This window comes from Spermophilus citellus, assembly GCF_964194105.1.
Source record: "Spermophilus citellus genome assembly, chromosome: 8".
NCBI classification, from domain to species: Eukaryota; Metazoa; Chordata; class Mammalia; order Rodentia; family Sciuridae; genus Spermophilus; species Spermophilus citellus.
Window position 1 is genome coordinate 154,989,660 of NC_138189.1, and position 12,089 is coordinate 155,001,748.

At 57.3% G+C, this 12,089-nt stretch overlaps 1 protein-coding gene across 1 annotated transcript in view; it reads left to right on the forward strand.

Moving 5' to 3' along the window:
* The window catches only part of PDE5A (phosphodiesterase 5A), a 92,524-nt gene that overhangs the window by 47,782 nt on the left and 32,653 nt on the right, over positions 1-12,089 (forward strand). The window contains exons 9-12 of the mRNA XM_081304413.1: positions 493-580; positions 6,372-6,547; positions 7,473-7,532; positions 11,686-11,832. Coding sequence (XP_081160539.1) covers positions 493-580; positions 6,372-6,547; positions 7,473-7,532; positions 11,686-11,832 — 471 coding nt within the window. The remainder of the gene's footprint in view (positions 1-492; positions 581-6,371; positions 6,548-7,472; positions 7,533-11,685; positions 11,833-12,089) is intronic.

The following is a 12,089-nucleotide window of genomic DNA, read 5'->3' on the forward strand; positions in this document are numbered from 1 at the left end:
TGCCATGGTCAGCTCCCTGTGGGGACGCAGGTGTCTTTGGGACAGCACAGGGACCTTTCCTTGATGTGGGTGGCTCTGTCATTGTGTTTGAGTAGGGCATGTGCTCTGAGAGAGCCGCCCATGTCCTGTGCCCTTGCCCATCTGGGACACCTGTCAGACCGGCCACTCGGGCAGCAGGCGCAGGGGACTCACTAAGTTGGATGGTGGGAGGCAGGCTGACCGGGGGTGGGCAGAGCGTGTGGACACTGGGCTTCAGCAGGGTGGTGGATGCTGAGTAAAACCTGCTGCAGAGCATCAGGAGTTAAAGTGTCAGGACACCTGGTAGGCCACCTTAATAAAGGCCGGCTGCTGCTGGGGATCTTACGACCACCCGCAGGTTCCGCTTCACGTTTGTCTGTAGTTAAAGGTGAGCACGCTCCTGGCTTCGGGTGAGGCTTCTGCCGGCGAGTTGGCCTCCTGTCACGTGGGCTGTTCCTTTCTGTTTTCATCTAGAAGGAAAACACAGGAGCCGTGAGCCAGCAGCGCATTACCAGTTTGCTCTGTACCCCCATAAAAAATGGGAAGAAGAATAAAGTCATAGGTAAAGTCTTTCTGCTAACCTGTCTCTGCACTTGCTCTTTGAAATGTATTTCCAACGACTTCTTTCGGGTATAAATTTAAAGAATAAATTGTCTAAAAGAAGCTATAAAAATTGGAATGCTAAAAGCCTTTTGAGATACTTGTAAGTTGGTGAATGCCAGCAGATATATTTGTTAGGTGTTTTATTAACCATAACTATCTTTGCCTGGGCACAGTGGTGCATACCATTTCTGGCTGCTTGGGAGGCTGAGGCAGGAGGATTGCAAGTTGGAGGCCTGCTTGGGCAACTAAGCCAGACCTAGTTTCAAACTTTGAAAAATAAAAATAAAGGGCTGGGTGTAGCTCAGTGTAGAGCACTGCAGGCTTAATCCCCAGTACTAAGGAAAAAAAAAACAGATTTTTGTAATTATTATAATTCAATTTCGCCAGAATTTTTTGTTTGAAAGTGGTGTATTAGAAGTTGGCAATGTGTGCTGTAATCTTGCTCCTTGGGTTCTGATTTTTTAAATATGTAGTTTAGTCATACGTTGTATTCATTTGTTCATTCAGTAAGTACATTTTGAGCTATACACCGTGCTAGCACTTGGGATAGATCAGGGAGCAGAGCAGAAATCCCAACCCTGGGGACCCTATATTGGCACATAGAGGTTCAGGATGGTGGAAGAATGTGTTCTTGAAAGTGCATGATGCCTCCTGTTTTCAACGACATTTCCTTGGCATGATAGGTCACATTAAGTATAGGGCAGAGGGCATGTGACTTTACATGCCAATCCTCATGACTGACTTGGAAAAAAATCTCCCCTGAGAACTTGGAAATAAAGGAAGACAAGTGCCTTCTAAAGATCAAACTTTAGAATTCAAACCCTAATTGAAGCCACACTTAGGTAAATTTACCTTGAAAAGTGTGAATAGTTTTAAGTTGCAAGACTTGACTGGGATTGGGTTAGAGCAGAGTCTCGGCAGGAGGAGGGGTACCAGGTCAGCTTTGGAAGTGCCAGGCCAGGTCAAGGGCCGGGGAGAGCCTGTCCTGGGCTCCTGTGTTCTGACCTCACACACACCACTGCTTGGGGGAGCAGGAGGGGTGGGGGCAGCCTGTGGCCTCCTCGTCCTGTGCCAGGGAGAGGGTAGAATGCAGTCTTGTGTGCCCTGGACACCGTGGTGCTCTGACGAGCCCTTCCTGTTGAGCCCTGGGCTTGGCCTGATAAGGACGGGGCCAGCCTCTCCTGGTCGTGTGCGAAGAAGGTCCTGGTTTCATAAATGAGTCTCCTGGACTTGGTCGCTGTCACTCCGCACAGAGGTGGTCTGCTGTCTAGCCCGGGGGGGAGTCGGCCTGTTGAGCTCATGTTGCCCGCCTACTGGGAGCTGCTGGCCGCGGCTCCACTGCCATGCTTGGAACACAGCAGGCCATGAGTGTGACTCTCCTCGGGCCACTGTCCCCCAGACCTCCAGCACAGAAGAGGGCGAGGCCTCAGGAGGGACGCCAGGGCAGGGTCACGCAGTGGCCGCAGGCCAAGGGGAAGGTCAGCCATCTTGTGCCTCCTGGGAGCCTGCAGGTCACGGGAAGCTGCCTGGGACCTGGGAAACAGGGGGTGGGCCGCAGAGGAGCCTGGTTGGCCAGCCAGGTGCCCGCTGCCCGGCCACTCCTGCACTCCGCCCAGTGGTCCTGGAGGAACTGCAGGGCTGGGCCTGGGAAGGGGACCCCCGCAGGCCCCCGCTTCCTGTCCCCTGGAGAAGTCCTGGGAGGGCCACACACCTCTGAGGAGGGGACTCTGCAGCCCTCAGGTCTATTCGGGACTCACGCCTGCCATCCCGCCCCTGTTTAGACAGAGGAGCAAAGGGCTTTAGAAGCAGCAGCGCAGTCCGCCTGGGCACACCGCCAGTCAGTCTGCCCAGAGTGAGCGAGCCTTGGTTTCCAGGGGAAGGTTCCCTGTAAACAGAAATAACAGATCACTCCACCTCCTCTGTGTGGCTCAGAGGGCAGGAGACGCCTGCGTTGTCCCCAGGGTGAGGAGGAAATGGCCCTGCTGTTTATAAACTAAGGAGACCAGAATAGGATTGGAGTCTGGGGCACCCTCATTCCCGTGGATGCCGCGTGGAAAGCCCGTGGCCTGGGTCTCTGCCCGGCCTCTGGGATCCGAGGGCCCGTGGAGCTGCTGCAGAGCAGAGCACCCACCAAGAGGTCTAAACCTGAGCGTCACACCGCCACATGGCCATGGCTTGACAGAGGAGAGCCGACCCGCCTTCGGCACCCGGTGTGCTGGGAAGCTGGCTGCCACCGTGCTCCTCACGACGGCAAGTCCCTGTGTGACATTTCCTCCTCGGTCACTGACTGAGTTTCCTCCGTGCCAGGATCACACAGGGAGGCCGTACCCAGGAGGGAGCCTCATGTACAGAAGTGCATCTGCAATGTCACCTGGCCATGGGTCACCTCACACCAGCCCTTGCTCCATGGTCAGCGACCCGTGACTATTGGGGCGCGTCTGTTGGCCTGTGGGACCTGCCCACGCACCCTGCTTTACCACACTGCAGAGGACGTCGTGCTTAGCCCCCAGACCTGCGCTTGCCGAAGTGCTCCCTGCGGGCCTCGGTGACGCGCCCATTGGTCTGTTGGTGTGGGCTTCAGATGGTGACTCTTAGGGTAGGTGACCTCTCACCTGTGTGCCTGCGTGAGTCCAAGGCATGAACAAGATTCTCCAGGTACCAGGTGAGAGTGTCACTTCACTGTGTCCCTGTGTGAGTTCTGTCCCGGCCGGTCACGGTTTGTTTGCTGGTGACATACCCGCTGATGTTTCCTGGGGCAGGTGGTGTGCCGCCGTGGGCCGCCTTGTGTGTTGTTGCTTGTCACCAAAGTCCCCAGTCTTCCTGGTGAGAAAGTTGTAAATCCTGCCTAGTTCCAGTGCCACCGGGGGTAGAACTGCAGGGCAGAAGAACGGGAAGAAAGCAACGGGAAGGTGATGGCCCCGACCATGCAGCCAGCCCACGGCCAGCCCCACGGCCAGCCCACGGCCAGCCCACGGCCAGCCCACGGCCAGCCCACGGCCAGCCCCACGGCGAGCCCCACAGACAGACCACAGCCAGCCCCACGGCCAGCCCCACAGACAGACCACAGCCAGCCCCACGGCCAGCCCCACAGACAGACCACAGCCAGCCCCACAGGGAGCCCAGAGCGAGCCCCACGGCCAGGCCCACAACGAGCCCACGGAGAGCCCCACGGTGAGCCTACAGCGAGCCCACAGCAAGCCCAGAGCGAGCCCCACGGCCAGCCCCACAGGGAGCCCACAGCCAGCCCCATGGCCAGCCCCACAGCGAGCCCAGAGCGAGCCCCACGGCCAGCCCCACGGCAAGCCCCACGGCGAGCCCCACGGCCAGCCCCACGGCCAGCCCCACGGCGAGCCCCATGGCGAGCCCCACGGAGAGCCCAGAGCAAGCCCAGAGCGAGCCCCACAGGGAGCCCACGGCCAGCCCCACAGGGAGCCCACGGCGAGCAGACACGAGGAACCAGCTGCAGGAGCTGGCCAGGGAGACTGCCCAGGAGGCCTGCTCGGGGACCGGAGGACACCTGCCCAGCACTGAGGAGTCCTCATGGGCAGGAATCCGGGCCATTCTGAGAACCCGATGTACACAAGATGGGCCAAGGCAGAGTCGGACGGCAGCATGGACAGGATACTCGGAGAAAGCCCAAGCTCAGGGACATGGAGCCACAGGCCGGCCCCCAGAGACTCGGAGGACATGACCCTGGTCAGCACTGGGAGGTTCTGAGGATGAGAGCACGGGCGACTGGGACCAGGCCTCCCACCCAGAGGCTGGGGAGGGCGCTGGAGGCTGCACAGGCCCAAGGGGAGAGGGCAGCGGAAGGACACGGGGAGGGGCTGAGGGAGGGCACAGGGAGGGGCTGAGGGAGGACACGGGGAGGGAAGGACATGGGGGGTGGAAGGACGTGGAAGCACATAGGGGCGGGGCTGAAGAAGGACATTGAAGGACATGGGGGAGGGTTGGTGGAAGGACACGGGGGAGGGGTGTGGGAGGACACGGGGAGGGGCTGAGGGAGGGCACGGGGAGGGGGTGCGGGAGGACATGAGGAGGGACAGAGGAAAGATATGGGGGAGGGAAGGACATGGGGGTGGAAGGATGTGGAAGGAGGCAGGAAGCCCAGAGGGACCTCAAGGAGGCCCCGCAGCTCTGCAGGGAGGTGGGTGGGAAGTGACAGGGAGTCCAGGGTCGGTTGTCAGCTGTGGAGGATGAACAGGGAGGACACAGCTTGTCGGAGAACAGTACTGCGAAGCTTCCCCCGGGCAAAGCCTGGGGAGCGGACCTGGGCAGGCGCACAGACGTGCCGTCCGCACCAGGAGCACCGAGTTCGAGTGCAGTGACCCTGAAGGAGCCGAACCTCATCTCTAAGACGCTGACTCTCCCAGGTTAGGTTCACAGCGAGGTCAGTACCTGTCCCTGTGAGGTATTTATCGACACCCACAACATGCCATCCGGGAGACCTACGGGAATCAGAGTTGGTGGACCAGGCTTACCCTATCGGCTCTTCACCCGCGTTGTCCAAGTCACACCAAGTGACTTTACCTGTCAGCAGACAGGGCAGCACCGATGGGAGGAGAGGGTGGAGGTGCAGAGCCCGCGGAGTGTGTGCGTGTGCTGCGGAGGCAGCAGAACACTCCTCATTGCTCACAAGAGACCATGCGTGGACATTTTATTGATCTCCATGAATGGAAAAAATGATTTCAGTAAAATATGAGGAGCTACTGATGGTAAGACAACTTCAAAAGTATTTCAGTGCAGAGAAAGCAGGCATTTGAAACACGGAGATGGGCAGCCTCAGAACTTCCCACAGTGCCTGTCTGTGGTGGAAACCGGTAGAGGGTTTTGTTTCGGTTCTTTGTTTGGTTTGGTTTGGTAAAAGACATTAAACCCAGGGGCACCTGACCATTGAGCTATATCCCAGCCTTTTTTATATATTATTTAGAGACAGGGTCTTCTAAATTGCTGAGGGTCTCCCTAAATTGCTGAGGCTGGCTTTGAACTTCGATGCTCCTGCCTCAGCCTCCAGAGCCTCTGGGATCACAGGCGCGCACCACCGCTCCCAGGTAGAGGTCTTATCCTACACTCAGACACAGAGTGAGGAGGATCTAGTGCTGGGCTTTACCCAAACCCAGGCGGCAGCACCGTGTCTGCCCGTGGTCGGCTCAGGAGACACTGTCCTGACGTCGACGGAGGCTTCCATTCCCCCAGGCTCGGCTTTCCAGGAGGGTCAGGACTTGGAAGGTCCTGATGCTCTTCCAAGGTGGCCACACCTGCCCTTCTAAGTAGAGCATCACTTGATTCGTGGTATCGGATGGATCTACAAACCTGCTTCTCCAGGGTGCTCTGGGGCATCCCGGGACCTCTGGGTGCTGTGTGAGGCTGCTCTTTTCCTCACCCGTTCTGAGTGCTGATGAGTCCAACTCCAGGGTCTGGGTGAGGAGGGCTGTCTGTGTGACCCAGAATTCCAGGCTGCATCAGATCGTCCCTTGGCAAGTGCTCAAAAACCCCATGAGTTTCTAAAGGACAGATTGTCTTTGGGGACTCGACTGATCTAATTCCACACTGAACTGGAGGGAAACCGTCCTCCGGGACTCTTGATCGCAGCGGTGTGTTAGGACAGAGCAGGCTGCCCTCACGGACAGTCTGGCCTGCTTTCCGAGCTGCGCGGGGTGGGGGGATGCAGACTGGCCAGGAGAGCAGCAGAGCAGACCTGCAGGTGCTGTGTCGGCCAGTACCTGACGGCTTCCCTCTCATTCTCACAGGGGTTTGCCAACTCGTCAACAAGAGGGACGAGAGCACGGGTGAGGCCAGGCCTTTCAGCCGCAGCGACGAGCAGTTCCTGGAGGCCTTTGTCATCTTCTGTGGCTTGGGCATCCAGAACACGCAGATGTACGAGGCGGTGGAACGGGCCATGGCCCAGCAGATGGTCACGTTGGAGGTGGGCCAGAGCGCGAGCCGCAGCTCCACACCGGTCCTCGGCCTCCGTGGAAGCCAGGGAGACCTGTGCAGAGCTTTCCAGGACCCTGTGAGGTCCTGTGAGGCCTCTCGTGATATGGCCGTCAACACAGGGTCTGCCACCATGGCCTGCCCCCTGCCCAGAGCTGAACCCCATCCCTCCGTGGGGATATTCACAAAAGTAGTATTTAAAAACCCAAACAGCAAAACTCCAAAGCACGCTTGAGCACTCAAATGAGGGAAGGAAGTCGGGCGAAAGAGGAGTGTCTGTCCCAAGGTAGACGGCGGGCCCCGCCCCTCCACACTGGGACCCCACACGTGGCTGGGGGCTGGGGACGTGGCCTCCTCAGAACAGAACCTCTACGTGGTCATTTTAAAAACTGTGATCGATGTTTTAAGTAAAATCAGCCCCTTGGTGGAAAAGGAACTAGAGGTCGTGAGGTCGGTAGGAAGGAGTGAGCCTGACACTGTCCCGGGGGACACTGAGGGGTGGGTGAGAGCCAGCTCCAGGCCCTCCTTCTCCCTCTGGCTGAGTCCCTCAGGAGCGTCTGAGCGCCATGTCTGGGCTGCTGTGCCAGCCCTGTCCCCTGGGTGAGCCGTGTGAGCTGCAGGGACCCTGCCGTCTACGTGTGGCCTGGCCCTGTGAATTCTGCTCTTCCACTCGAAGACCTGTTCCTCCCAAATTCAACTTCAGAATGTCCGCTTATGCAGTCTTTTTTCCTTAATTTCTGTACAGAAGCAAAAATAACTGAAGTCAGTGTTTGCCCAGCTCACTTTCTGTTTCCGAGGGGGCCTCAGAACCCCAGCTGTGGGTCTGGTGCTCCCAGGGGCCAGGTCACCTCCCGAGGAGGTCCAGCAGGTCCCAAGTTGTCCTGCGCGCCTGCCTGACGCCACCCTCCTCCCTGCAGGTCCTGTCCTATCACGCCTCGGCGGCTGAGGAGGAGACCCGGGAGCTGCAGGCCCTGGCGGTAAGCCCCTTCCTCCTTTCCCCAGCCCTGACTGCAGTGCACCCTGGTACCCACATGCTCCTCCCGGGACACCTGTCCGTGCAGGTCCTGGACTCTGGCCCTGAGCTGAGCCGACTGGGAACACATCAGACCTTCCTCAGCTCTGCTTTCTTCCAGGCAGAGTCACCGATCTCAGCGCAGCCATAGGACGGCTGGCTTGGTGGCACCTTGTGACTCTGGGCTTCCAGCCATGGCTTCAGTCTTACATCTTGCTGAGGCCAAGGCCAAGCTCCATCTTGTTGTGGGGCCTTCATCTGACAGGCTCAGTGACCCGAGGCTTTCACAGTCTGCCGTGTGGCTTCCGCCTCTGACCCCGCGGCTGGGCCTGCTGTGTGGGAAACTGGTCCACACAGGCCAGTGTGCTGAGCCCGGACACCCTCGGGGCACGCCCTGCGCTCTGCCCGACTCGGCATGGCCTTGGTGGGGACCTGGAAGTCTGCCCACTCAGCCCCTGATGTTAAGTCCATGCACATGACAGAGAAGAGTGACGAGCTGCCTAGGGATGGCCAGTGAGCAGCCTCACCACGGGCTGGGCCTTCCGCCCGGCTTCTCTGGGTAATGCACAGCTGGGCTGTGAGGGCCCCTGGAGCCGGGGGAGCAGGAGACTGGCGCTAGGCCACACTGCATGAGGGAGAGTGGTGACTGCAGCCCACCGGCACGGCACCCCGCGTTGGCAGGCAGGAGGCAGGTGGCACTTGCAGGCGTTGGGCACCCTCTGAGTGGGAGCGAGTGGCCAGGCGCAGTGCCAGAGGCTCAGCTGACTTCTCTGGAAGGAAGGCATCTTGGGCCTGGTTCTGGGTGGCACTGGCCCTGTATTGTGGGTGCCCTATTAGCACTGGACTTAGTGGGCAGTTTTCCCCTGCTTGCAAGGCATGTCGTCTGGAGGTCACTGCGCATTGGCAGTGCCCAGCTGGCTGGGCTGCTTGCCTACTCCTCCTCCAGTGTGGGCCCTGGGCTGGGACTGCCCCTTGGGAGGACACAACAGAGTGCTGTCCCAGGCTTCTGGTTAGCAGAACTAGGGAGGCCAAGTCACTCTGCCGCCGTGTCCAGATAAATAAGAACCAGCAAGTGGAGGAATTTATAAAGATAATGTTAAAAAAAAAAAGTGAGCCCCCAGCATACCAAACTCTGCCTTTTACTTCGAAAGTAGGACTGTCTTTCAAAAGAATCTGAAAACCATTTTCTCAATTATGTTTATAATTTTAGCAAGAGAGAAAATACTCTGGAATAGCTGAAAATTGCTGTCTTGTGTATTGTTCCAAACCATCTGCTGTTCCATTGGGAAGGTGGCTTCTGGCAGCTGCAGGGGCACCTCAGGGTCACAGCACTTGCAGGGCAAGCAATTCACTGAAACCCGCTGAAATTCAGCAACTGGCTTCCGCTCGGCTGTCACTCCCTGCGTGAAACTCCTCTGCAGCCCGACCTCACAGGTGTCTGCCCCCCACGTCAGTTGCCAAAATTGCTGTCTCCATGACATCATCGGTCTCACTTTAAAACCCAAAAGCAATTGAAAGGCCCTCAAGTCTCCTTCACTTTTATTTTTGGAAATTTATTCTCAGGAGAATCGAGCAGTGTGCTGAGATACACTGCGTATTTATGCCTGTGCACAGAAAGTTCTCCATCTATGGTGAGGGTCTTAGTTGACAGGGTTTTCCTTGCTGTGCTTGAGTCTTCAATCCCATCTCAAACACCTTCTCTTGGCTTAGAGGTGGGTGTAGGGAAGTAGGACTTGAAGCCCAGCATTCTGATGGGCCTTTGCCAGATCCTTAGTCCCAGCGCTTGAGGTCACAGGAGGAACCCTGCTGGCTTCTTGGGTTACTAGAGAGTTAATGAGTTAAGATACTGGGATGAAACAAAACTTTACTTGTTGTCCAGCCTTCGGGCAGCGTGGGCCTGACCAGGGCCTGCCTTTTCTGTGATCGGCCCTGGTTGGAGAAGCAGTAGGGGAATCGGTCAGGGCCAGCCAGGCCTGGGATCCTTCTAGAGGGGCACTTGTGCTTCAGGCCACAACTTCACTGGGGTTTCTGTAGCCACTAGAGGTGTGTCCAGAGGGAGACGGACCTGGGGTCCTGAGAGGCCTGCTGTGCCCGAGGGCGAGAAGAGGACAAGCGGGACTGGAGGCAGGAGTCAGAGAGGTCTGCCTCTTGCCCTCCACCTTCCAGCCACATGGCACCGGTTCATCATGATCTGAGTTCCCCATAGCTGCTGGTGACAGTGTCGAGGTGGACCAGGGTGGTCCAGGGCACTGGTTGAGTCAGTGCTGGTGGGCAGGTCAGGAGCTTTGTCCCCTGCTTTCAGAAAACCCTCTCTGGGGAGCTAGGCTACACCAAGAAGCTCTGAGCAGGACCTGCACCTATAGCACCTCTAGCACTGCCAGTCACCTGATGCGCTCATCTTGGAAGTCAGTGGCAGTGCCTGGCTCCTTCCGACTCAGCTGCAAGGATCCAGAGCTCTCGTGGCTGCTCCTGCTTTGATGGGCATACTCACCTTAGCCATTAGTGGTGGTGTTGGGAGCAGAGGACTTCCTGCAGGAGGTAGAGAGGCAGTGTTTGAGCCCCTCCTGGGCACTGTGCATGGCTGTGCATGGTCATGTTCTCAAGTAAGTCTGTGTACGGAGCTACACTGTGGCCCAGGTGTGAACCAGGTCTGGGTTCCAGGTCCTGAGCCCTGTGCATGGCTGTGCATGGTCCTGTTCTCCTGTGGGGTCTGTGTATGGAGCTGTGCTGTGGTCTAGGTGTGAACCAGGTCTGGGTTCCAGGTCCTGAGCCCTGTGCATGGCTGTGCATGGTCCTGTTCTCCTGTGGGGTCTGTGTATGGAGCTGTGCTGTGGTCTAGGTGTGAACCAGGACTGGGGTCCAGCTGCCAAGCCCTGTGCATGGCTGTGCATGGTCCTGTTCTCCTGTGGGGTCTGTGTATGGAGGTATGCTGTGGCCTAGGTGTGGACCAGGTCTGGGTTCCAGGTCCTGAGCCCTGTGCATGGCTGTGCATGGTCCTGTTCTCCTGTGGGGTCTGTGTATGGAGCTGTGCTGTGGTCTAGGTGTGAACCAGGACTGGGGTCCAGCTGCCAAGCCCTGTGCATGGCTGTTTGTGGCTCCAGTTCACATGTGGGTCTTTGTGCGTGACTTCTGTTGAATGTGGGTACCATATGTGGAGCAATGTGCCTACGTGTGAACCAGTTTGGGTGTCTCTTAATCTACTCTTAATCTCTTTTTGTTTTCTCAGATTTTAGAAATTATGGTTGTTCTTCTTTTTATGATTTTTAACATCACAAACTCCTTATCTGAGTTTGTATATTCTGTGTGTGCCCCTCTTAAGGTCTGAAGTGACACTCTCATGTGAAGCTGGTGAGGGGAATGCATGCCACACGGTGACCGCGGTGATGGGCAGTGTGCATCCCCTCACTCTGCTTGCTCCTGCCTTTGCTGCCTGTTAGTGGTTGTTTTTCATTTATAGCCTTCTGAAGAGAGAAGGGAGGCTGTACTCTGCAGCCCACCCTCCTCCACACCATACAGTGGGTAGGGTCCCCTCTGGGCAGGGGTGGTGGCAAAGGCTGCACCCACCCATCTACCTCAGTGCAGGAGAATTAGGGGCAGAGCTGGGTCCTACCCAGGAAGGCCCCAGCCAGACCCCCATAACTCCTGGTGTGGCATCGGCCCCACGGTGAGGAGGTAGAGAGAGGCACAGAGAACTGGGGCTAGAGATGAAGGTCGTGCAGCTTCGGGGAATGTGGAATCTCAGCCCACTCCAGCCTGCTGACTTTGCAGGTGGACACACATGGGTGAGAGTCAAACACCTCCACCACGGTGCCAGGATGACCGGAATTCCCAGTGGCTACTGCTGAAGTGCCGGCATGGTGGACGCAGGCCTTGGCAGCTGGTGGGCAGCCTGATATTGAGCTCCTTGTCAGTCAGATAGTATTTAGAGCAATTGGCTTTTATTTAGTATCACTAACCTATGGGCTTTGAGAGGTATTTCATAATCCAAACTAGAGCCACATTAAATACAAGTGAATAAATAATCACAGTGAACTGTTTCCCTAGAGCAAGGTGAGAAGGCTTCGTGAGCTGCTGCCGCTTCAGGCAACAGCTTTTTTCTCTCTCTCCTCTCGCCCCAGGCTGCCGTGGTGCCATCTGCCCAGACCCTCAAGATCACAGACTTCCGCTTCAGTGACTTCGAGCTGTCGGACCTGGAGACGGCCCTGTGCACGGTCCGGATGTTCACTGACCTCCGCCTCGTGCAGCGCTTCCAGATGAAGCATGAGGTGGGGCATTGGCCAGGGAGGCAGCGCTGGGTGCCAGCCTGGACAAAGGACTGCGAAGTTCCGAGAGGCTGTTTCCTCTGGGGCGTGGTCTTGCCGGGTTGCCCAGGCTGGCCTCAATCTCCCGCTGCCCGGCCTCCCAAGTCATTGGGTTTCCTTGTGTTTTAAAAGAAAAACCATTGTCCATCTAAAGACCCATCTAAAGACGCACTGATCACTGTCCAGCTCCAGGCTGAAGGACAAGGGAGTGTTCTAGATGT